This window comes from Amphiura filiformis, chromosome 20 (genome assembly GCF_039555335.1).
Source record: "Amphiura filiformis chromosome 20, Afil_fr2py, whole genome shotgun sequence".
Taxonomy (NCBI): domain Eukaryota; kingdom Metazoa; phylum Echinodermata; class Ophiuroidea; order Amphilepidida; family Amphiuridae; genus Amphiura; species Amphiura filiformis.
In genome coordinates this window covers 30359334-30383459 of record NC_092647.1, presented here as the reverse complement: position 1 = coordinate 30383459, position 24126 = coordinate 30359334, and the positions used below count along the sequence as shown (strand labels likewise).

The following is a 24126-nucleotide window of genomic DNA, read 5'->3' as shown; positions in this document are numbered from 1 at the left end:
TGAGCTTAAATAATCCAATGGGTGTATGAATCTGTATGTTTTGTTAATATTGTATATTTTAATTGCCTCAAAGGCGTTTTGATTAAAACTGACACTCCATCGTAAATTCCTCCACAAGTTTTCCATAGATAGAGCTATAAAAGTTGTGTACACATTAAAGGAGCCCACAGGAGATTTTATTTTCAAAACTGTAAGCCTGCAATGATCCATGATTGGTTACTTTTGTTTTGAATTTATTAAGAATATGTTAAGTCGGCTAATTTAGCTATTGTCTCCGAATTCCGCAAGGGTGATTAAGTATTTTAATTTATAACTTTATGACATATTTGTCTTTACAAAAATATTTTACTTACATATTAGGTATGCGCTTGTTTCAAAACCTACCAAAATCTGAATTGTGATTCCTTGTAGTGTGATTCCGTAGAATAAATCACTGACCGCGCATTATAAGTTTAATTGGTCAAACCTGAACATTATCAGTCTGATTTAGACGTTTCTTCAAACTTAAAGATCTGTAAAACTCATCAAAAACTTCTTTAGGCATCAGAACCTTGTTCCCCGGATTATTCGGATCATCAACTGACATAAACATCGAATTTCGCTCATTCTCAGGACGCCCCTGTAATGACACATAAACGGGTTCACTTCCATCACTAGCTGTAACATTTCTGTGTGCATCTCTCGCCAACGTCGCTATCTTATTGTATTTACAACACCAAATGATAGTTGTCGTAAGAAAGACTAAACACAAAATTGCAGCACCAATGGTAGCTACACTCAAATATAAAATAGTATATGTATTTTCTGTTGGACATTCCATGTTGCAGTTGGTTCTTATCAATGGTTTTTCTTCAATCGTTTTAGTAGTAACAGCCGCTTGTAATACATCAGTGTTTTTGTTAACATGTTCAATATTCCTTCGTATCGTTATTGGACCAATCTGACATGTTCGTATAAAATCTGGAAATCCGGGGCTTGTCATTTCGCAGATGAAAACAGCTCTGTCGTGAGATGATGATACTCTTAAATTTATTTCTGTGTATACCGTATCATCTTGGTCCGTGTTCCTTGGAACTAAATTGAGATTTGCGTAAGTTGTCCATCGTAAAGCTACAGTAGGAATACCTTTTGAAGATAAACACGTCAATCTTAGGTTTACATTTTCCTGTATATTGTCAGTTTGAGCGGGTGTACTTTGGCATTGTGGGTAGATAGGATCCGGCAAATAATATACGTCTACATCAATTGAATCCTCAGCAACTTTTACGTAATCGCCTGAAATTGATAAATCTAATACCTTACACGTGTATTTACCTTTGTCTAGCAGTGACATATCAACAATCGTCATGAAATACACAAGAGTTCTTCCTGGCATTGCTCTTTTTGTAACGAATACACGCTGTCCTAATGCAGATGCAACGTAGGCGAGGTCCGTTGTTAATTCCTCTGCTTGCCCATTTACGACGCGAAACATCTTCACTGTATATCCAGCGTCCATATCTCGTATTTCACATTGCAAAGCCAAGATTTTGCCAACTGTTATCGGATGCACTGGAACAGTAACTTCGACTGTCGTTGTTTTTGTTTCAGGCAACATAATTATCAACGTAAGCATCGCACACAAAGCTATCACTGCCGCCATTTTGTATATTTTCGAGACTACCAAAACGTTCACGCCCATATTTATAATTAGCCCTCTTTGTCCAATTTATATCAGCGTTTTTCAATTATAAATTGAATGGTGACAATTGTGTTTTGAAATAATTTAAATGAGTGTGGTTCTGTAAAAATACAAATTTGTATTAGCAAATATTTAATATGTTATTTTGATACAAATATATCGAATTTGGATTAAAATGATAAAAACATGCAGTGTTATTGAATAGAAAGTCGTTAAACAATAATGCGTGATGCCGACATCCTAGTGTAATTAGCATAATGCATGTTGCTACTCACATATTCATAACATAATTCATGCTAATCATTTCATATGTATTATAATAAATTGATAATTTATCCAAACATCATTCCTTTAATAGATGGCGCTGTAATATAATTCTAGAATTCATGTTTTACCCTGGTACATTACTCATTTGATGAAGTAAGGCAACGTTAATTATATAGGAATTGTATTATATATCAAGCTTATTGTCATATTATGGCAGTGTAGATATATTTTTCAATGAGGAATTACTTGACCTTTTATAAAATCAACATGTTGCTATTTTGCCTCTTCATAATTATATACAACCATGGCTATTAATTGCAAATCCAGTAATGCGCAGTAAATAATTACAGATCCATTGACTTATATACAATTTGATACCTAATTTATCACATAAATAAGTCATCATCAAATTCACATCGATTAAAAAAAAAGCCGTTATTTACATCAGCACAAATGAAACGTTATGTCAACACTGTCCACGTTTTACACAGCTATGAAATTGATAAAGTTTACTGTACTATAAAAGCCGAAGTACATTTTTGGAGGCGTGTTTTTATCTACAGTAGATCTACAAAGTGAGTATGACATATTTGTTTTTTATTATCATGATCTACTGTGGATGTTATGATTAGTACATCAAAAGTTACGAATTTGCATGGAAGATATTTATCGGTGTAAAATGGCTTTTATGGGAGCTTGAATATAGAAAACTCAGAACTTAAACTACTCTTAATGATACTAGATGTTAGACATTATAATGTGAATTCAAATTCAGTACATATACTTAGTAGTTTGCTGATATTTTTTTTCGTTTTTTACAAACTTTCTGATCTGTGATCACACCAAATATTTGTATTTGCTTTTATATGCTGGATCATCAGCTATTATGGACACGAAGCCAATACTTTTATTAACGCATGAACATTTTGTAGTTGTTTGTTGACGGTAACATTTCTTGAGCGTGATGAAACGTGTCACACCTGAACATTATCTCTAGTATTGAGACCTTTCTTTAAAGTTAGTGATCTATAAAACTCATCAAAAACCTCTTTCGGCATCATTACTTTGTTTCCTGGATTATTAGGATCATCAACTGACATAAACATCGAGTTTCGCTCATTATCTGGACGCCTCTGTAATGACACGTAAACTGGTTCACTTCCATCACCAGCACTGGCTGTAACATTCCTCTGTGCATCTCTCGCAACAGCAGATATCTTATTATATTTGTAACACCAAATGATCGTGGTTGTAAGAAAGACTAAGCATAATATAGCAGCGCCAATGGTAGCTACACTCAAATATAAAATAGTATATTTATTTTCTATTGGACATTCGGTGTTGCAGTCAGTTCTTATCAATGTTTTATCTTTAGTCATTTCAGGGGTGACTTCCGTTTGGAATACATCTATATTCCTGTCATCACGGTCAATATTTCTTCGTATAGTTATTGGTCCAATCTGACATGTTCGTTTAAAATCAAGATACCCTGAGCTTGTCATTTCGCAAATAAACACAGCTCTGTCATGAGATGGTGATGTTCTTAGATTGATTTCTGTGGATATCGTATCATCTTGGTCCGTATTTCTTTGAACAAATTCAAGATTTGTGAAAGTTTTCCATCGTAGAACTACAGTAGGAATACCCTTCGATGACAAACACGTCAATCGTAGGTTTACATTCTCCCGCAAATTGTCAATTTTAGCAGGTGTACTTTGGCATTGTGGATATATAGGGTCCGGCAAATAATAGACATCTACATCAATTGAATCTTCAGCAACCTTTACATAATCTCCAGATGATAAATCCAAAACCTTACACGTGTATTTACCACTATCTAACAGGGAAATATCAACGATCGTCATGAAATACACAATGTTTCGTCCTGGCATAGCACGTTTAGTCACGAATACACGCTGCCCGAGTGTTGAAGGCAAATATCCTATTCCTGACGTTATTTCCTCCGAGTACTCATTGGTAACACGAAATACCTTTACTGTATAAGCATCTTCCATATCCCATATTTCACATTGCAAAGCCAAGATTCCACCAACCGTTATTGGATGTACTGGAACGGTCACATCGACTGTCGTTGTCTTTGTTTCAGGCAACACAATAACGAACGTAAGCATCGCACACAAAGATATTGCTACCGCCATTTTGTATATTTTCGAGACTACCAAAACGTTCACGCCCATATTTATAATTAGCCCTCTTTGTCCAATTTATACCAGCGTTTTTCAATTATAAATTGAATGGTAACAATTGTTTTTTGAAATAATGTAAATGAGCGTGGTTCTGTAAAAATACATATTTGTATTGGCAAATATTCAATATGTTATTTTGATACAAACATATTGAATTTGGGTTAAAATGATTAAAACATGCAGTTTTATTGAATAGAAAGTCGTTAAACAATAATGCGTGATGCCGACATCCTAGTGTAATTAGCATAATGCAGGTTGCTACTCACATATTCATAACATAATTCATGCTAATCATTCGACATGTATTATAATAAATTGATAATTTATCCAAACATCATTCCTTTAATAGATGGCGCTGTAATATAATTCTAGAATTCATGTTTTACCCTGGTACATTACTCATTTGATGAAGTAAGGCAACGTTAATTATATAGGAATTGTATTATATATCAAGCTTATTGTCATATTATGGCAGTGTAGATATATTTTCAATGAGGAATTACTTGAATTTTTATAAAATCAACATGTTGCTATTTTGCCTCTTCATAATTACAATCATGGCTATTAATTGCAAATCCAGTAATGCGCAGTAAATAATTACAGATCCATTGACTTATATACAATTTGATACCGAATTTATCACATAGATAAGTCATCATCAAATTCACATCGATTTTCAATATAAAGCCGTTATTTACATCAGAACAAATGAAACGTTATGTCAACACTGTCCACGTTTTACACAGCTATGAAATTTGTAGAGTATACAGTACTATAAAGCCGAAGTATATTTTTGGAGGCGCGGTGTTATCTACAGTAGATAGTAAAGTAAGTATGACATACTATCATGATCTACTGTGGATGTTATGGTCAGTACATCGAAAGTCACGAATTTGCATGAAATGAATTTATAGAGTGCACTGTACTACAAAGCCGAAGTCATGATATTTTTGGAGGCGCGGTGTAATCTACAGTAGATAGTAAAGTAAGTATGACATATGTGATGCGATCAAGCAAAATCAGTCGGAACTCGGAAATATTGATTTTGAGATATAGTTAAACAAAGGAAATATTTCCTTTTGTTTCCTCTTCTTTTGGAAACTCTTTTATTGCTCATATCTTTGGAACTGGTTGTTCAATTTCAATGGGATTTTCTGCAAAATGCAGCTTTGTAATTTTTAATATCCTATAAAAAACTGAAAATTTAATATTTCCGCGTTCCGACTGATTTTGCTTGATCGCATCACATATTATCATGATCTACTGTGGACGTTATGGTCAGTACATCGAAAGTTACGAATTTGCATGAAATATTTTTATCGGTGTAAAATAGCGTTTATGGTAGCTTGAATATAGAAAAATCAGAGCTTAATCTGCTTTTTATGATACTAGATTTTAGACCTTATATTGTGAATTCTAGTTCATTTGAACCAACTTTTTGATATGTAATGATTTGTAATCTCACCAAACACGATGTTAATGCTATTATTAACGCATGGACATTTGTGACGCGATCAAGCAAAATCAGTCGGAACTCGGCAATATTGATTTTGAAATATAGCCAAACAAAGCGAATATTTCCTTTTGTTTCCTCTTGTTTATTTCCGAGTTCCGACTGATTCTGCTTGATCGCATCACATTTGTAGTTGTTTGTTGATGGTATAATTTCTTGAGCGTTATTTGGCCAATTAAGCGTGATGAAACGTGTCACACCTGAACATTATCTCTAGTATTCAGACCTTTCTTTAAAGTTAGTGATCTATAAAACTCATCAAAAACATCTTTCGGCATCATTACTTTGTTTCCCGGATTATTAGGATCATCAACTGACATAAACATTGAGTTTCGCTCATTATCCGGACGCCCCTGTAATGACACATAAACTGGTTCACTTCCATCACTAGCACTGGCTGTAACATTCCTTTGTGCGTCTCTCGCAACAGCAGATATCTTATTATATTTGTAACACCAAATGATCGTTGTCGTAAGAAAGACTAAGCATAATATAGCAGCACCAATGGTAGCTACACTCAAATATAAAAATAGTGTATGCATTTTCTGTTGGACATTCGGTGTTGCATTCAGTTCTTATCAATGTTTTACCTTTAGTCATTTCGGAGGTGACTACCGTTTGGAATACATCTGTATTCCTGTCATCACGGTCAATATTTCTTCGTACAGATATCGGTCCAATCTGACATGTTCGTTTAAAGTCAGGATACCCTGGGCTTGTCATTTCGCAAATAAACACAGCTCTGTCATGAGATGGTGATGTTCTTAGATTAATTTCTGTGGATATCGTATCATCTTGGTCCGTATTTCTTGAAACAAATTCAAGATTTGTGTAAGTTTTCCATCGTAGAGTTACAGTAGGAATACCCTTCGATGATAAACACGTCAATCTTAGGTTGACATTCTGCTGCAAATTGTCAGTTTGCGCAGGTGTACTTTGGCATTGTGGATAGATAGGGTCCGGCAAATAATAGACATCTACATCAATTGAATCTTCAGCAACCTTTACGTAATCTCCAGTTGATAAATCCAAAACCTTACATGTGTATTTACCACTATCTAACAGGGAAATATCAACGATCGTCATGAAATACGCAAAGGTTCGTCCAGACATTGCCCGTTTAGTCACGAATACACGATGACCCAATGAAGACGAAAAGTATATTAACTCAGACGTTATCTCTTCTGTTTGACCATTTATCACACGAAACATCTTCACTGTGTAGCCCTCTTCCATATCCCACATTTCACATTGCAAAGCCAAGATTCCACCAACCGTTATTGGATGTATTGGAACAGTCACTTCGACTGTCGTTGTCTTTGTTTCAGGCAACATAATAATCAACGTAAGCATCGCACACAAAGCTCCTACTGCCGCCATTTTGTATATTTTTGAGACTAGCAAAACGTCCACGCCCATATTTATAATTAGCAGCCACTGTACAACACATATCAGTGTTTTTGAATTATGAATTAAACAAAAACATTCGTTTCTTGAAATATCAATATAGTAGATGTTCTGTAAAAATTCAAGTTTGAATTTGGAAAAGTTCAATGCATATTTTATTGTCAAACAATATCGTCTTTGTCCTCCATCTATAAATCATGCATTGTTGTTTTATAGAAATTCGGTAAATAACAATGCGTAATGCCGACATCCTAGTTAAATTAGCATAATGTATGATGCTATTCATATTCATAATGTTATTCATACAGTTCATTATAATCGAAAAATTCTCCTTAATAGGTGGCGCTACAGCCAACTTATTACAAGGTTTGAGTACTTGAGGAGAGTACAATTATTGACAATAAGTTGAGATGATGCGGTAAAGACAATATTTATTCTATTATAATTATTATGCAATAATTTAGATTAAACTTCTTGTATTACTGCACGTTTAGGATTATACTGATCATTTGATGAATAAGTGGATTAATCAAAGGTTCCATTATGCAGGTTGTTATTTGGCCTCTGCATAACTTTTTAATCATTATTTTCCTTTTAATCACAAGTCTAGTAATATATACATAGTACATCCATATATAAGAGTATATGCATACATATATTGAGATATGTACAACGTTCAAAAATTAACCACATGTACATAATTAAGTCAACATTAAATTCACAACGAATTTTAAATTAAATACGTTACTATTTTACTTACAACTAAAAATACGTGTGTGTTAAAATGCATCCATGGGAGGCTTTGTCCTTGCATTCTCTGTTTTGCTCAGTATAACAAAAATCATTAAGGGTAGACGGGGTATTGTTGGTCGAAGCAACCTAAAAATCGATTTTCATTATCTAGATCAATATATTATTGAAAATTAACACCTTGATGTTTTGCAAAAGTTCATTCTTCAAATCGTATACTTTGCAAACTTGCTTAATTTATTGTTGTTAATGAGTTATGTACGTTTTACAAAAGTGTTGTTGTTTCAGCCCTCTTTACAACGTAACTCAAGAACCGCAGTACCTATAAAAGTATATCTGTGATATTTTAATTCTTCTACACGCTCGCTATGAATTGAGCAATGTAGTTTTTGCCAAAGCTCACTACCATTCGTAAGATGCTGTGAACTACCAAATCACAACAGTTTAAAACAATTAATAACCTTAAGCCCGCCTGAAGGCCTAAGTAGACAACAGTTTCACAGAAAACGTTGTTACGTTTTATAAAGGGTATGACATGTAATTACATTCCAAAAACATTATTCAAAACATGCTTCTAACATAATGTTATTTTAGAATTGACAAAATATTTTGAAACGGATTGCCAAACATATTTTGAAAATGTTGTTACACTATTTTTCCTTACAAAACGTTTTAAAAATGTTTTCATGACAATTAGGCTATATAACCCGATATTTATATGTTTATATATTTATATGTTTTAAAACGTTTTGAATACAAGCAAAACGTGCTTATAACACGTTTTGAAATTTTCAGAATATTTCTTTGTTGCTGGGTTGTTATCCACTGTGATATTGCTATCTACAGTAGATAGCAAAGTAATAATATAACATTTTCATGCTTATCAGCAGATGATATTACACCATATTCAATCTTGAATTAACAAAGTTAACATGAAAGATATTTATCGGTAAAATAATAGATTTAGATTATGAAGTATTTTGACAATTTCAGTACATTATAACGAAAACTTCTTAAAGATGATGTTTAATCATGCGCTTTTTTAAAACGCTGTTAAATATAAACTCACGAAACAATTATCACTTATATAAACTCACGAAACAATTATCACTTATTTTGTTTCCTGCTTTTATGGCCAACTACAACTATATCTTTTTCATTAATGTATAATAGACAATATGCAGTAATACATTTTGATAGAATTTGATTTAAACTTCAAAGATACGTTTATGATAGTGTTTGATTTCTTGTGAGTGACTTGGGCAATTGATCTTCATGAAACATATCACACCTGAACATCTTCGCTATTATTCAAACCTTTCTTTAAAGTTAGTGATCTATAAAATTCATCAAAAACATCTTTCGGCATCATTACTTTATTTCCTGGAATATTAGGATCATCAACTGACAGAAACATCGAATTCCGCTCATTATCAGGACGCGTTTGTAATGACACATAAACTGGTTCACTTCCATCACTAGATGTAAGATTCCTGCTGTGTGCATCTGTATCCACAGCAGCTATCTTATTGTATTTGTAACACCAAATGGTCGTCGTTGTAAGAAATACTAGGCTTAACATAGCAGCACCGATAGTAGCTACACTCAAATATAAAATAGTATATCTATTTTCTGTTGGGCATTCAATGTTACACTCAGTTCTTATCAATGTTTTATCTTTAATCATTTTGGTGGTAACCGCCGCTTGTAATACACCTGTATTCCTCTCATCGTTGTCAATATTTGTTCGTATAGTAATCGGTCCAATCTGACATGTTCGCTTAAAATCCGAATATCCTGTGCTTGTCATTTCGCAGATAAACACAGCTCTGTCATGAGATGGTGATGTTCTTAGATTAATTTCTGTGGATACCGTATCATCTTGATCCATATTTCTTTGAACAAATGCAAGATTTGAGTAAGTTTTCCATCGTAGAGTTACAGTAGGAATACCTTTTGATGATAAACATGTCAATCTTAGGTTTATATTTTCCTCCAAATGTTTAGTTTGAGCTGGTGTACTTTGGCATTGCGGATAGATAGAATCTGGTACATAGTTCACGTTTACATCAGCTGAATCATCAGCAATTTTTACGTAATCACCAGCAGTTGATAAATGTAAGACCTTACATGTGTATTTACCTTTGTCTAGCAGTGATATATCTACGATGGTCATGAAATACATAAGGGTTCTTCCAGGCATCGCTCTTTTGGTAACAAAAACACGATGTCCCAATGAAGATGCTACATAACTCAGCCCCGTTGTTAATTCCTCTGCTTGACCATTTATAACTCGAATCATCTTCACTATATGTCCTTCTTCCATATCTCGTATTTCACATTGCAAAGCTAAGATTCCACCAACCGTTATTGGATGATGTACTGGAACCGTCATTTCGACTGTCGTTGTCTTTGTTTCAGGCAACATTATAATCAACGTAAGCATCGCACACAAAGCTCCTACTGTCGCCATTTTGTATATTTCGTGACTATCACAACGTTCACGCCCATATTTTTAATTAGCCGTCATTGTCCAATATAAGTCAGTGTTTTTGTGTCATGAATTGAACGGCAATAATTGTTTTTAAAGTATTAAAATGAACGTGGTTCTGCATATATACATGCTTGAAACTGGCAACATTTAAATACATTTTATAGGCACAAAAGTATCGCCATTGGCCTAAAACGATTAAAACATATATTGTTATTTTATAGAAATGCGGTAAATAATAATACATTATGCCGACATACTAGTTTAATTAACATAATGTATGATGCAAAGTCATGTATATTCATAACAGTATTCATGAAAAATTATTCTATTATGATAAAAGGGATAATTTGTCCAAAGATCATCTCTATAATAGATGGCGCTATAACCAACTTCAGGGAAATTATATTATTCCGATCATAAAATAAGTTGCTGATTTTGTTAGTATTGATTGGTTTGTGGTTATCAATTTTTTAATTCATGAACACTGGTTTATGCTTTTATTAACGAGTTTAACTAACATACTATATATTTTAAGTATTGGAAAGGAAAACAGTATGATAAATATATACATGTATGTCAACGTACACTCAAAAAGTATTGCTATCTACAGTAGATAGCAAACCCAACGCAAGTAGCATGGTATGTGTAGATAATCAGTTCCGTAAATGCTATTGCATAATTCACAAGTACCGTTGCCTTAATTAACTAGCATGAAAATCATGATCGAAATTAAAGATTTATACATTACACAAGTAGCGTTAAATGTAATTTGAATACTAGAAACCTGATCCATTTTGTATACGAAACAAGTCTTTGATATTTCTAAAATATAATTCGACGTGAAATTCTTAATAGTGCTAAAGTGACTGTTTTGATTTCTTGATTTGTTTTTGGTCATATCGTTTGCATTTACGATTTTATTCAACTGACATATTATTTGTTATTTGCTTAATCACCAACTTATATGAAAATCAAGTCAAGATGCAGCATTTTCAGTTCCACCAAAAGAAACTTTTAGAATATAGTGTACAATTCCCTCGACATGTTTAAAGTTTAGTTCATACCATTAAAACATGTCACACCTGAACATTTTCTCTGTTATTCAGACCTTTTTTCAAACTTAATGATCTGTAGAATTCATCAAAAACTTCCTTAGGCATGAGTACCTTGCTTCCTGGATTATTCGGATCATCAACTGACATAAACCCGGAGTTCCTGTCATTATCAGGACGCCCCTGTAATGACACATAAACTGGTTCACTTCCATCGCCAGCTGTAGCATTCCTTTGTGCATCTCTCGCCTCATCGTATATCGTATTGTATTTATAACACCAAATAATCGTGGTTGTTAGAAAGACGAAACATAACATAGCAGCTCCAATGGTCGCTACACTTAAGTATAGTATTGTAAATTTATCTTCAGAAGGGCATGCCGTGGTACAGTCATGTGATGGTATTGTAATTTGTTTAACTGTTTCAGTGGTGACTATCGGTGGTATTATGGCGATACCTTCCTTTTCAATATTCCTTCTTATGGTTATCGGACCAATCTGGCATGTTCGAATAAAATCGGGAAATCCTTCACTTGTCATTTCACAAACAAATACAACCCCGTTATGCGATCTTGTTGTTCTAAGATTTATTTTCGAGGACACCGTATCATCATTATCATCTCGATTGTGATTTTGTGAAACAATGTTAAGATTTGTAGTAGCTTTCCATCGTAAATTTACTTCAGGAACACCTCTTGATGATATACATATAAATCTTAGGTCTACATTTTCATGTATGTTTTTAATCTCTGACGGGTTACTCTGGCATTGTGGGTAGATCCGATCCGGAAGAAAATATACCTCTATATTAGCTGAATCTTCGGCTATTGTTTCATAATTTCCTCTTGAAAGTGCAAATACTTTACATAGATATTCACCCTTATCTTGCATGGAGATTTCTGTAATCGTCATGAAATACATCAGAGCTCCTCCTTGCATTACCTTTTGTGTTATAAATACGCGTTGACCAAGTGTAGGTATATGCTGATAGACCATTCCAGACGTTATCTCTTCTGTTTGATCATTAATAACACGAAACATCTTCACCGTATGTCCATCTTCCATATTCTGAATTTCACATTGTATAGCTAATATTCCTCCAACCGTTACAGGATGCACTGGAACTGTTACTTCCACTGTCGTTGCCTTTGTTTCAGGCAAATATTGCAACACAAGCAATATACACAACTCTACCACAATCGCCATTTTGATTTTTGTAGGGTAAATATGTCCACGCCCAATTTATAATGAGCAGTCATCTTTGTCAGTGTTTGATATTATAAATTTAACGGAAAATTGGGTTTACAAAATTCATTTAAAAATATTCTATGCTGATGAACGACCACTTTTGAAATGTTGTAACAGGAATACATAAGACGTATGTCCGAAATGTTCCATTATTGTAAATTATGATTGTTTAAATTATATAATTCAGAAACACAATCGGTGTAAATATACAGCACCGACATCCTAAGTCAATTAGCATAATATATGAAAATTATTATCGTATTACTTATTCAAATTATCTGACTATGGTAATAAGGATATTAGTCATACTGAGCACGTCAACAGATGGCGACATGCTTACAGCGGGATCGTTTGAAACTGCAATATGTAAATGTTTCTAGATCATGATCGTTATTGAACCTGTTCAAAAATTACTCATGTTTTAGTTAATAATCTAGATTTTATCATCATTATTACGACAGATAAAAAGCTACTAATCATGACGTTTTGAAATCATCATGAAATATGCACTCTTTGACATTTTTATTCTTGTTACGATTTATTGCATGTTTTAAAATGACTTGAACAAGATAAGAAAAACATTGTGACATTAAAATTTAATTATATAATTCACACTGGATAATGACATACATATTGGCAGTTACTGTCCGTTTTCCTATACACAATACACAGTGCTCTCACCATTGACGCCCGACCTTTACAAATAGTGTATGTTAGAAGTATATTGCATTTGCCTAGTTAACATCACTGTGTGAAAAAATAACCGGCCAATATTTAAACTATTCTCCAAACTTCTAGCAAATATATTTCTCTAACATGACCTAAAATTACAGCTAGGTTAGATGTTCAGAAATAGTCGCACTTTCGTAGAATATGAGTGAGAGCAAAGCATAGCTAGCTCATAGCTAGCCAACTCCCCGTGTTAATTGAATGGAGATTTGACCGAAAATATTGAGCTATATTGGTAACGGACCGCTCCGTTCTGAAGGATGCCACAAAAAAACGGTACAAGCTACATTTAAACTATTCTCTGAAATTCTAGAAAATATAGTTTTGTAACATGTCCTAAATTTTTAGCTAATTTAGGTGTTGGAGAGGGTCGCACTTTTGTGTTTTAGGAAGGATATGTAAACGACAGATAACACCAAAAATATGAAGAAATTATTTCCAAACCGTGTTAAGTCAACAATCATTATGTTGCTCATTTTCAAGAATGCTGGTTAACAAAGAGCAGGCCATTGTCTCATTTCGTGAACAAAGGTCTACATACCATTGTTTTCTTTTCGTTTCATTTATAATCGGTTACCCAACTGAAGCTATAATACCAGCTTTATTGCGATATCGCACATGTAAAACAGACACATGTGCACAACCAGAGAAGATCCGATTTAATCAGTTGAGCTGTTTCAATGAGTTTTATTTTGGTTTAATAGCTTTTAATGGGGTTTAAGTCCTGCAAAGGTCGAGATGAATTCTACTGTAGACATGACTGCATCATGAGAGTTTAATATGTAAACAATCTAACACGAGCAATCTATTACATAACGCCTATTATTAATTTGTTTATGGCTCACCATCTATTTAATAACAAGACAAATGTCCGTCACCTACATATTTGTCAAAGCTTCCTTTTCAAGATCAGGAATTAACAAGAACATCATATTTGTTGTGGATATGTGCATCTTACTCGATACCCGATATGTTATTGTGCATCGTGAAATGCTGGTAAGGGTTGAATACTAATTTAAATATACTCACTTTATTTATGTCGTTACCAATCGCCGTTTAAACAGGCACAAAATATTTTCTGATTCTTTTGTAACTTATGATAAAGCATACAAACAAATTTAGTTTTTAAAATGGCTCATAACCAATGGTGACAAAGAAATCATAAAAGTTCAAAGTACAAAATGTAAAAATTTTAATTGATTAAAATTACGTATTCAACAGACATACGTATTAAAAACATATTTGTGACAATCTGACATCACACAAAAAGGTTTAGCACATACTCTGCCTGTTATTGTATTGTTATCGTCAGTAGACAGCACAAGACCATACAAATGTGTAGCATGAACATCGTATTGCTATGTAAACTGTAACAAATCAGTGTATTATCTGCATTGCAAATTAATATTGTAAACACGGATAACAAAATAAAATGTTACATACAAACAAAGCTTATATTATACATAATTCCAGAATTTGATGAGAGAAGCTTTATCTTTTAACATCGTTATAAGGACTATCGTCTAAACATTTTCTTTGGTATTCCGACCTTTTTTCAAAGATCGGTAAAATTCATCAAAAACCTCTTTCGGCATCAGTACCTTGCTTCCTGGATTAGTAGGATCATCAACTGACATAAACATCGAGTTCCGTTCATTTTCAGGACGCCCCTGTAATGATACATAAACTGGTTCACTTCCATCACTGGCTGTAACATCCCTTTGTGTATTTCGCGCCTCAGCCGATATCTTATTGTATTTGTAACACCAAATGACCGTCGTTGTAAGAAAGACCAAGCATAACATAGCAGCTCCAATAGTGGCGACGCTTAAATATAAAATTGTATATTTATTTTCATTTGGACATTCGGTACTGCAGTCATTTGGTATTAACACATCTATGTTGTGTCTAATTGTTTCAGTTGTGACCGCCGGTTGTAAAACATCTGTTTTCCTGTCAACATGATTAACATTTCTCCGTATAGTTATTGGACCAATCTGACATGTTCGTATAAAATCTGGAAATCCAGGGCTTGTCATTTCACATATGAATACGACTCTGTCGTGATCTGGTGATGTTCTCAGATTGATTTCTGTAGATACTGTATCATCATGGTCTGTATTTCTGGGAACTATATCAATATTTGTGGTAGCTTTCCATCGCAAAGCTACAGTAGGAACACCCTTCGATGATATACATGTGAATGTAAGGTCTATATTTTCATGCATATTTCCAGTGTCCGCAGGATTACTTTGACATTGGGGATATATCCTATCTGGCAAATAATATATATTTATATTAATTGAACCCTCAGCAACTTTAACGTAATCTCCTCTGGAGTAAGCGAATACTTTACATAAATATTCACCCTCATCTTGTATGGATACATCAGTAATCGTCATAAAATACAATAGACTTCCACCAGGCATCACTCTTGTTGTAACGAAAACACGCTGCCCCAGCGAAGACGGTATATAAGCAGTCCCCGTGGTTATCTCCACTGTTTGCTCATTTACTATCCGTAGAATCCTCACTTTATAGCTATCTTGCATATCCTCAATTTGGCACTGTAAAGCTAAAATACCACCAACAATTACTGGATCGATTGGAACCGTTACTTCCACTGTCGTTGCCTTTGTTTCGGACAAAAATGATAGCATAAGCAACGTACACAGCTTTACTGTCAGCGCCATTTTTGTTTTATACGTTCAATATATCCACGCCCAAATTTATAATGAGCATTCGCCTTTGTCAGTGTTTAAAATTATGAATTGAATGGAGATTTGAGGCTGTGAAAACATATTTAAGTGTTATTTGAGTGAAAAATCCACATTTGAAATGTTACCATATCATTGCATGATACAAATGCCTAATCTTTGATTTTCAATGTTACATTTTCATGAGTTGTACATTCCAGAAACTGTTAATAAAAATAACTACGCCGACATCCTAGGTCAATTAACATAATGTATGAGACTGATCAGACGTTGCATATTCAGATGGGTCATATTATGATAATGGGGGTGTTAATAAAAATTCTGAACTCGCCAAATGCTGGCGACATTTCAAAACATTACATGTACGTAGATGAAAGTATTCAGGTGTATATCCAAAACTACTGCACGTAATTTAATCTTTAAGATGATTAAAATAATATCGTGATCACAGTTTTTGAATGCATCATATCATCAACAATTGATATTTGCAAGCGCATGTAATTTTGTTTCACCTTCATTACCCTTGCAATATAATATTGAACATGGCAAAATCAACAAAATATATGGTTTTTAAATTAACATTAATTCTGTTCGATTAAATTACAACATTTTGTAGAGCATAATAATATATTTTGATACTAATAAAGATGCAGATCAATCAAAATTCTCATATTCATACACCTGGGCATACTATTATGTTTTCTTTTCTAACATTTTGAAGACAAATCAATACTGGAAAAATACTGAATCAAACGTCATCGTTATAATCGCACCCTTTAACCCATACCAAATATACATAAGTATATTAACCTGATTTAATTGTGATTAATCGATCAATAAAGATAATAATATAATAACAAAAATTAATAGCTTCTGTGACCAAACTGAAATCACGCAGAAATTTTTTAGTATTCAGTATTATTATATTGCTATCTTGAGTAGAAAGCACAGGACAGAATTAAAACATGAATATACAGTGTTATCTACAGTATACAGCGTGTAAGCTATTATATCAAGCAAGCATATTATCTGCATAACAAAATCTGAAAGCTAAATGAGGTTAATAACTTTTTGAAAATACGATAAACGATAAGGCATGTTTACCATCATCAAACTTGTAATCAGTTATAACCAGGGACTAGACCTTTCAAAACTGAAATACGTAACTCGATTCCATTTTTCAAACTTTCCTCATAGAGATTACACAGTGATTAAGTTGAATCGAGAGAAATTGATATAATTAACTTGACTCAACCATGGAATGACTTGACTCAATGCAAATCAGACCATCACAACCGTTTGACCTAAGCGTTTGAATTAATTTTCTTGTGAATTTTTATATTACATAGTAATCAGTTACAAACTACAAACAAAATCAAAATGATAAAATTGCGCTTTTGTATTTCACAATTATATCTAAATATTTCTTTGGTATTTCGAATTATTCAAAGATCTGTAAAATTAATCTGCTTTCGGCATCAGTACTTTGCTTCTATTCCGGGATTATTGGGATCATCAACTGACATGAACATTGAGTTCCGATAATTTTCTGGACGCGTCTGTTATGTGGTGGGTGGGTGACAAATTGTCACAGGAGTATAGTGATGCGCCTAGTGCATAATAGTTGTAGTTGTAGAAGTAGTTGTAGTTGCTGTTTCCCTATCCTTCCTTCATTCCTTCCCTTCCTTCATTCCTTCCCTTCCTATTCTTCTCCTTGCTACGCTTTGTTTGCTTCGCTTCTTTGCTTACTTGAAACACTCCTATACTACGGATGAACCCAACTTGCCGCTGGCTAGCCGAAAGGTGAAAAGAGAAGCAGATTGAGTAAGTCTTCTCCTGCCAGTACATAGCCTCTCCTATCTCAAGACTTCTACATAACCTCCACGTTGGTCACTACCGGTAACTGGGATCTTGCGACCCCAGGCAGATATGTAGGGGATCTCGGAGCAACAAGCGGCCCTAGAGGTGCAGTATGCATGACCCACCGGCGTGTGGATACGCTCTGGTGCTCACCAACGCTTGTCCCAGCTATGGGTTAAATAGCTAAGGTAGTTCACTACCTTAGGCGGATTTGGGATCTAATCTCAACAACGGCAAGAGGGTGCTTTGAAGGTAATTCATCGTACAGCCAGTGAACAAAATCAGGGAGTCCTGAGACCTGAGCAACAACTTGGCACTATTGGTTGGAGACAAAAGTAACAAGTGCAGAGGGCGGATGAAGAAAGAAGCACAACTTTCATTCTCAACGGCCACAGGACACCTGTTGATAGGAGTTGCGACCATCAACAGTACCTACAGCAACTGAAAGACTAACAATAATGGCTACAACCAAAAGCACTAGGGTTAAAGCCCCTACCAAAGCATCACCTAGCTCCGAATCTGTATCACCTGCTGATATACATGAAGTGGTCACCTTAAAGCCGAATGGAGGGGTGAACACGGATAGAGGAGGAGTAAGTGAGTTAAGTAAAGTAAGTAAGTCAAAACTCCTTAAATGTAAGAAGTCGTTGTACATTTCTACTCTCAACACAAGAACAATGAGTAGTATGCATCTTCAAGAGGAAATATGTGGTCTAGCCAAGTTATACAACCAAGACATTGTTGGAATACAGGAACATCGAATTGTGCACCAAGACGAGGAAATCAGGCATCAGGATCTTTATGATGGATATCAACTCGTCTCATCCTCTGCTTGGAGAAATACTGGCGGAGTATCCATTGGAGGAGTCGGACTACTGTTAAGCCCAAAAGCTAAGAGAGCATTTCTATTTTGTAACTCTGTGTCACCTAGAATAATGTGCATGACCTTTGCTGGCAATCCAAGGACTACAGTTATTGTCACCTACTGTCCTACAAACGTGTCTGAGGAAAGAGATGCAGAACAACACTTCCAACTACTAGACAGAACGATACGACAAGTTCCAGCCCACAACTTTCTGATCGTTATGGGCGACTTCAATGGTCGTGTTGGCAAGGAATACTACAACTTTCCATATCATGAAACCACCAACAGAAATGGTGAAATGCTTCACAACCTAGCCCTGGAAAATGATCTTGTTATCACAAATGTTTGTTTTAGGAAGAAAGAACCACGACTCTGGACGTGTAGCTTACCATCTGGATTTAAGGTACAGATAGATTACATCCTGGTACGCAGAAAGTGGAGAAATAGTGTTACCAACTCCTGTGCCTACAACTCCTTTGCTAGCATAGGTTCAGACCACCGCATAGTGACAGCCAAAATACGCCTTAGTCTAAGAGCTAGTGGTAAAACTCCACCAAGGAAAGTTAAGTATGACTGGAGACAACTAGTACATGATGATGAGCTTCAGGAGCGCTACACTATTAAGGTGCAGAACCAATTCAGTGCACTAAGGAAGAACTGTGATGATAATGTTACAGCAGTGTATGAATGCTTTATCCAGGCCAACAAAGATATTGCGGAGGAACTAATTCCAAAAGCTAGGAAGCGCCCTAAAGGAAGCAATCTGGCATGATCCCAGGATTGAAGAAGCGAGGAGAGAACTACAGCATGCGCAACTTGTGGACAGCCAAGAAGTTTCAAGCATGTCAAGATCAGAACTGCAGTCTAAGAAGAATCATCTGAGAAAGGTTTATGAAGAGGCAAATGAACAAATCCTTAAAAGAAAGATCAAGGAGGTGGAGAATTGTAACATCAACTGCCAGCATAAGGCAGCCTGGGACCTCATCAATGAAGTTAGTGGGCGTAAATCTGCTAAAAAAGGTCAAATAAAAGGGGACACACAAGGCGAAAGACTGAATGTTCCAACACTTCCAGCAACTACTTGGAGACCCACCAGATGTAACCGATGAGTATGAAGCCATAGATCAGGTATACGAAGAGTTCAACATGCGAACTGATGCTTTTGATCAGGTTGAATATGACACTGCCAAAAAGACATTTCAGAAGGAAAAGCACCGGTGAGGATGGGATTCCACCTGAAGTCCTAAAACGCTGCAACCTTGATGACATAGTCCTCAACTTCTGCAATGAGGCATTGATGAATGGAAAAAAACCTGACCAGTGGTCAATTCTCAACCTCATACCAATCCCCAAAAGTGGAGATTTAAGAGAAGGAAGAACTACAGGGGAATATGTTTGTCATCCATCGTAGCAAAAACATTCAACAGGCTGCTACTCAATAGGATTCGCCCTTACCTTGACCCAGTCCTGAGATTCAATCAAAATGGTTTTCGACCTGGGAGATCTACGGTGTCACAAATACTTGCTCTAAGGAGGATAATTGAGGAAGTCAAGAACAACAATCTCAATGCAGCAGTAATATTCATCGATTTCAAGAAGGCATTTGATACCATCCACCGTGGGAAAATGCTTGACATAATGAGAGCATATGGAGTCCCAGAGAGGCTAGTGGCTGCCATAGGATGCATGTACCATCATACTATAGCTCATGTCACATCACCTGATGGTGTCACTAAGGATTTTGAGATCCAAGCAGGAGTTCTGCAGGGAGACACTCTGGCACCATTCCTCTTTATCGTAGTCCTTGATTATGTTTTAAGGAAGGCTATGGAAGGCAATGAAGAGCGACTTGGCTTTACTCTGGAGCCCAGGAAAAGTAGGCGAATAGGACCATGCACAATCACAGACCTGGATTTTGCAGACGATATTGCTCTTCTAGCTGACAACCTCAGAGACGCACAAGAACTGTTACATCTTGTTGAAGCTGCTGCACAGAAAGTGGGACTAGGAATGAATGCCAAGAAGACCAAGGCAATGCTGTACAAGGAAACACCGTCTTTAATAAAAACTCTGGACGGAAGCGAATTGGAGATAGTACAGGACTTCAAATATCTAGGTGCATGGACTGCCAGAGCGAGAAAGATCTGGAAAAGTAATCTACCAAGAGATCTAAAGATCAAGTTGTTTACCACCACTGTAGAATCGGTACTAACATATGGCGCTGAAACATGGACAATAACAACCAAAATGAGAAAAGCTATGGATGGCTGCTATACCCGTCTCTTGCGGAAGGCACTAGATATCTCTTGGCAAACTCACACCACCAACAAAGAACTATATGGGAATCTGTTACCAATCTCTGAGAGGCTCAGGATTAGAAGGCTAAAGTTTGCAGGGCACTGTGCAAGAAGCGAAGAGGAAGCAGCTTCAAGTGTTCTTATGTGGCAGCCCAAACATGGAAAGCGAACAAGAGGTGCACCCAAGAAGGATTATATCAAGATGTTGGCAGATGATACAGGATTAACAGGCCCGGACATCAAGAATTGTATGCTTGACAGAGCAGTTTGGAGAGCCATTATGGGAGTCCGACTACAAGAGTCGACATAAGCAAGTAAGCAAGTTATGACACATAAAGAGGATCACGTCCATCACTAGCTGTACCATCCCTTTGTGCAATTCGAAACTTCATTATATTTGTAACACCAAATAACAGTCGTTGTAAGAAGCACCAAGCATAGTATAGCTGCTCCAATATATTGCAGGGGTTTCGGAGAAGTTGAATCGCATATTCGGAAAAACAACATCCCGTCTCTTTGAAACCTGGAAATATCCTGAGACAGAAACTGTTGCATCCCAAGGACACCCCCGCAAAAAAACAAAGTAATATTGTTTATGCTATCCAGTGTAGATACTCTGACTGCATTCTTCTTCTTCTTTGAAATACTCTTCAACTTTCCACAAGGAATCGCTTTGAAGAAGGTATGAGTGCTCCAATGATAAGTGCTATTTAGTCTCTGATATTGTTACTTGTGTCTAGCTTCCTGAAGAATTCAGATGACCTTTTCTTGAATTGGGTTATTTCTTCGATTGAGCGGAGACCGGGTGGTAATGAATTCCAGTCAACATTGGTTCTTAACTGGTATGGAATGTAGGTATTGGTGTTTGAGCGTCTTGTGAAGCGACTGGAAGGGCGCAGGTAGTCCGACACTGGTAGGGCCAGGTGGACCCCTATGGCTTTGTGTAGCACGTTGACCCTTGCGATCTTCCCCCGGGGATCTTCCTCCTAGCGCTTAACATGTCCCAGTCCAGAGATCTTATCAGACCTGATGCACTAGTGGTTTAATTGTTGGTAATCATTACACACCATGCGGGCCGCTCTTCTCTGGATTTTACCAATCTTATGTATATGTTCATTTGTATACGGGTCCCAGACACTGGCACAATATTCCACTGGCGGTCTGACAAGTGCGGTGTAGGCTGTTGGGTTCAGGTCCTTCTTATGAAACCAAGTTTTTTGTTCTGGTTCACATTCTTTCCCCGGATGTTTAACATCTTGCTGGAACTGGTCCTCCGCCTAGCTATTGAAGACATCAGTATTAGAATTACAGTTCAAGGGCAGTTTATCAACACTCTGAGATTTGCCGATTTATTTGTTTTACTGGCTGACACTGAAATACCTCTAAACATTGGTTGACAACGTCCACAATAAAAGCAAGAAGCTCGGTTTGACCATAAACATTGCTATAACCCAAGTCGAGGTGATCGGGTAAAGAAACAATAAACGCCACCATACCCAATGGAAATTCTAACCTTGAGCAGGTTAAATCGTTCATCTATTTAGTTGGAGTAATCACTGAAAAGCAGCAAGAAGGACATCAAAAAGATAATTGGATTTATGGCTAGGTCTAGGGTGTCTCATATAGTTTGTCTTATTTGTTTTTGTGTTCACTAATCACATCACATTTGTATTTTGAAAAGATGTTTGGAATTACATCACAGGTACGTTAAAGCATACCACATGCTTGAACTTTGGGATCCTCTGTCTTAAGTTTGATTATACATGTGTACTTTTCAATAAATTCATCCCAATTATCAGACCTGCTTAAATTTGGTAAAAAAGTAATGAATTGGCCTAATTGCAGAACAAAATGACAAACAGAGAACACATTTCTTTTGATATTTCTGAAGGGTGAATTTTTATTTTTATTATAAGTTATTTTTTATAATTTATTCCCACCTCAAAATTACATGTATGCTGCACGCAACCTAGTGACACTTCCCTGGTTTCCGGACTCTGGGCGTATTTGTGAGTTACATATGTCCCGGGAGTATGTCCCACAAACCAACCCACCCCATGACTGCGGTCTGCAATTGACAGACCATCATGATTTTGAGAATTCACCATCCCCGGTGTGCATGATTATTGCACAGTCCCTAAATAAATTTGAAAAGACAAAAAATGAGTTATTTTCCTTGAGACTATGCATAGTCCTACGTTATACCAGTGTACAAGTACATGTGTATGAAATGGGATGGTGCAAAATTCTTCTGTTTTGAATCTTTGACATGAAATCTTTAACATGTACTCTGACCAAGTCCGGACGGGACTCGAATTCGGACTCAGGTTTTATTTTTGTTGGACTCGGAATTGGCTCGGACTCGGCACCCTGGACTTGGACTCGAGTCCAGACTCGGACACAAAAGCATTCGGACATGGCTCGGACTCGGATACAAATGGACTCGGCTCGGCTCGGACTCGGACGAGGTGGACTCGGGTACAAGTCTGACCATTTTTCTAAAATTATTTGCCAACCGGGTGTTAAGATATATTTGGCGCATCTTGTATAATTGTGACACAATCTGGTCCATGGGGTCAATTGAAACTAAGATAAAGGTACAAATATGGAGTAAAAAACAATCAAATGCATAAGCAAAAAAAAAAAAAAAAACTTCATATAACTTTAGAACCAAGTATGCTATACCTTTGGCGTTTTCAGTAAATAATAGCCTATTAAATGTATAATATAATAATTACAGTAACTCAATTTTCCTTTGGCCCCCATGGACCAGATCGTATCACAATTACAATTGCGATCCCAGTAGTGTTTCTTTGAAGTGATAATATGTGCCATGTGACATTCTGCAAGTTTGACTTCGAAATGTGAATCCAAATTTGTGCAAATATTTTAAAACTCAAAATCTCCTAAAATGTCCCTTTAAAGATTGAAACTAAGTGATTGATACAAAACCTAAACAGGAAAATGAAGGTCACAATGGCATGGTTAAGTGCATGGATCACACAATCAAATTTGACTAAGAATAATATAGTGCAGGAA

General features: G+C 35.8%; 2 protein-coding genes across 2 annotated transcripts; one reads left to right on the top strand and one right to left on the bottom strand.

Annotated features, from left to right (window-relative positions):
• Positions 1–11360: 11360 nt before the first annotated feature.
• LOC140142723 (uncharacterized) lies at positions 11361–12612 on the bottom strand. The gene has a single exon (XM_072164721.1). The coding sequence runs from the start codon at positions 12575–12577 to the stop codon at positions 11396–11398; it is 1182 nt and encodes a 393-aa protein (XP_072020822.1). The 5' UTR covers positions 12578–12612; the 3' UTR covers positions 11361–11395.
• A 5771-nt stretch (positions 12613–18383) lies between these two features.
• Positions 18384–19562, top strand: LOC140142263 (craniofacial development protein 2-like). Its single transcript, XM_072164231.1, has one exon. The coding sequence runs from the start codon at positions 18384–18386 to the stop codon at positions 19560–19562; it is 1179 nt and encodes a 392-aa protein (XP_072020332.1).
• Positions 19563–24126: the final 4564 nt, after the last annotated feature.

What these genes read in the sequence shown, in the direction of transcription:
- LOC140142723 (XM_072164721.1), bottom strand. Translation starts at nt 12,577, where the DNA reads ATGGCGATTGTGGTAGAGTTGTGTATATTGCTTGTGTTGCAATATTTG.
- LOC140142263 (XM_072164231.1), top strand. Translation starts at nt 18,384, where the DNA reads ATGGCTACAACCAAAAGCACTAGGGTTAAAGCCCCTACCAAAGCATCA.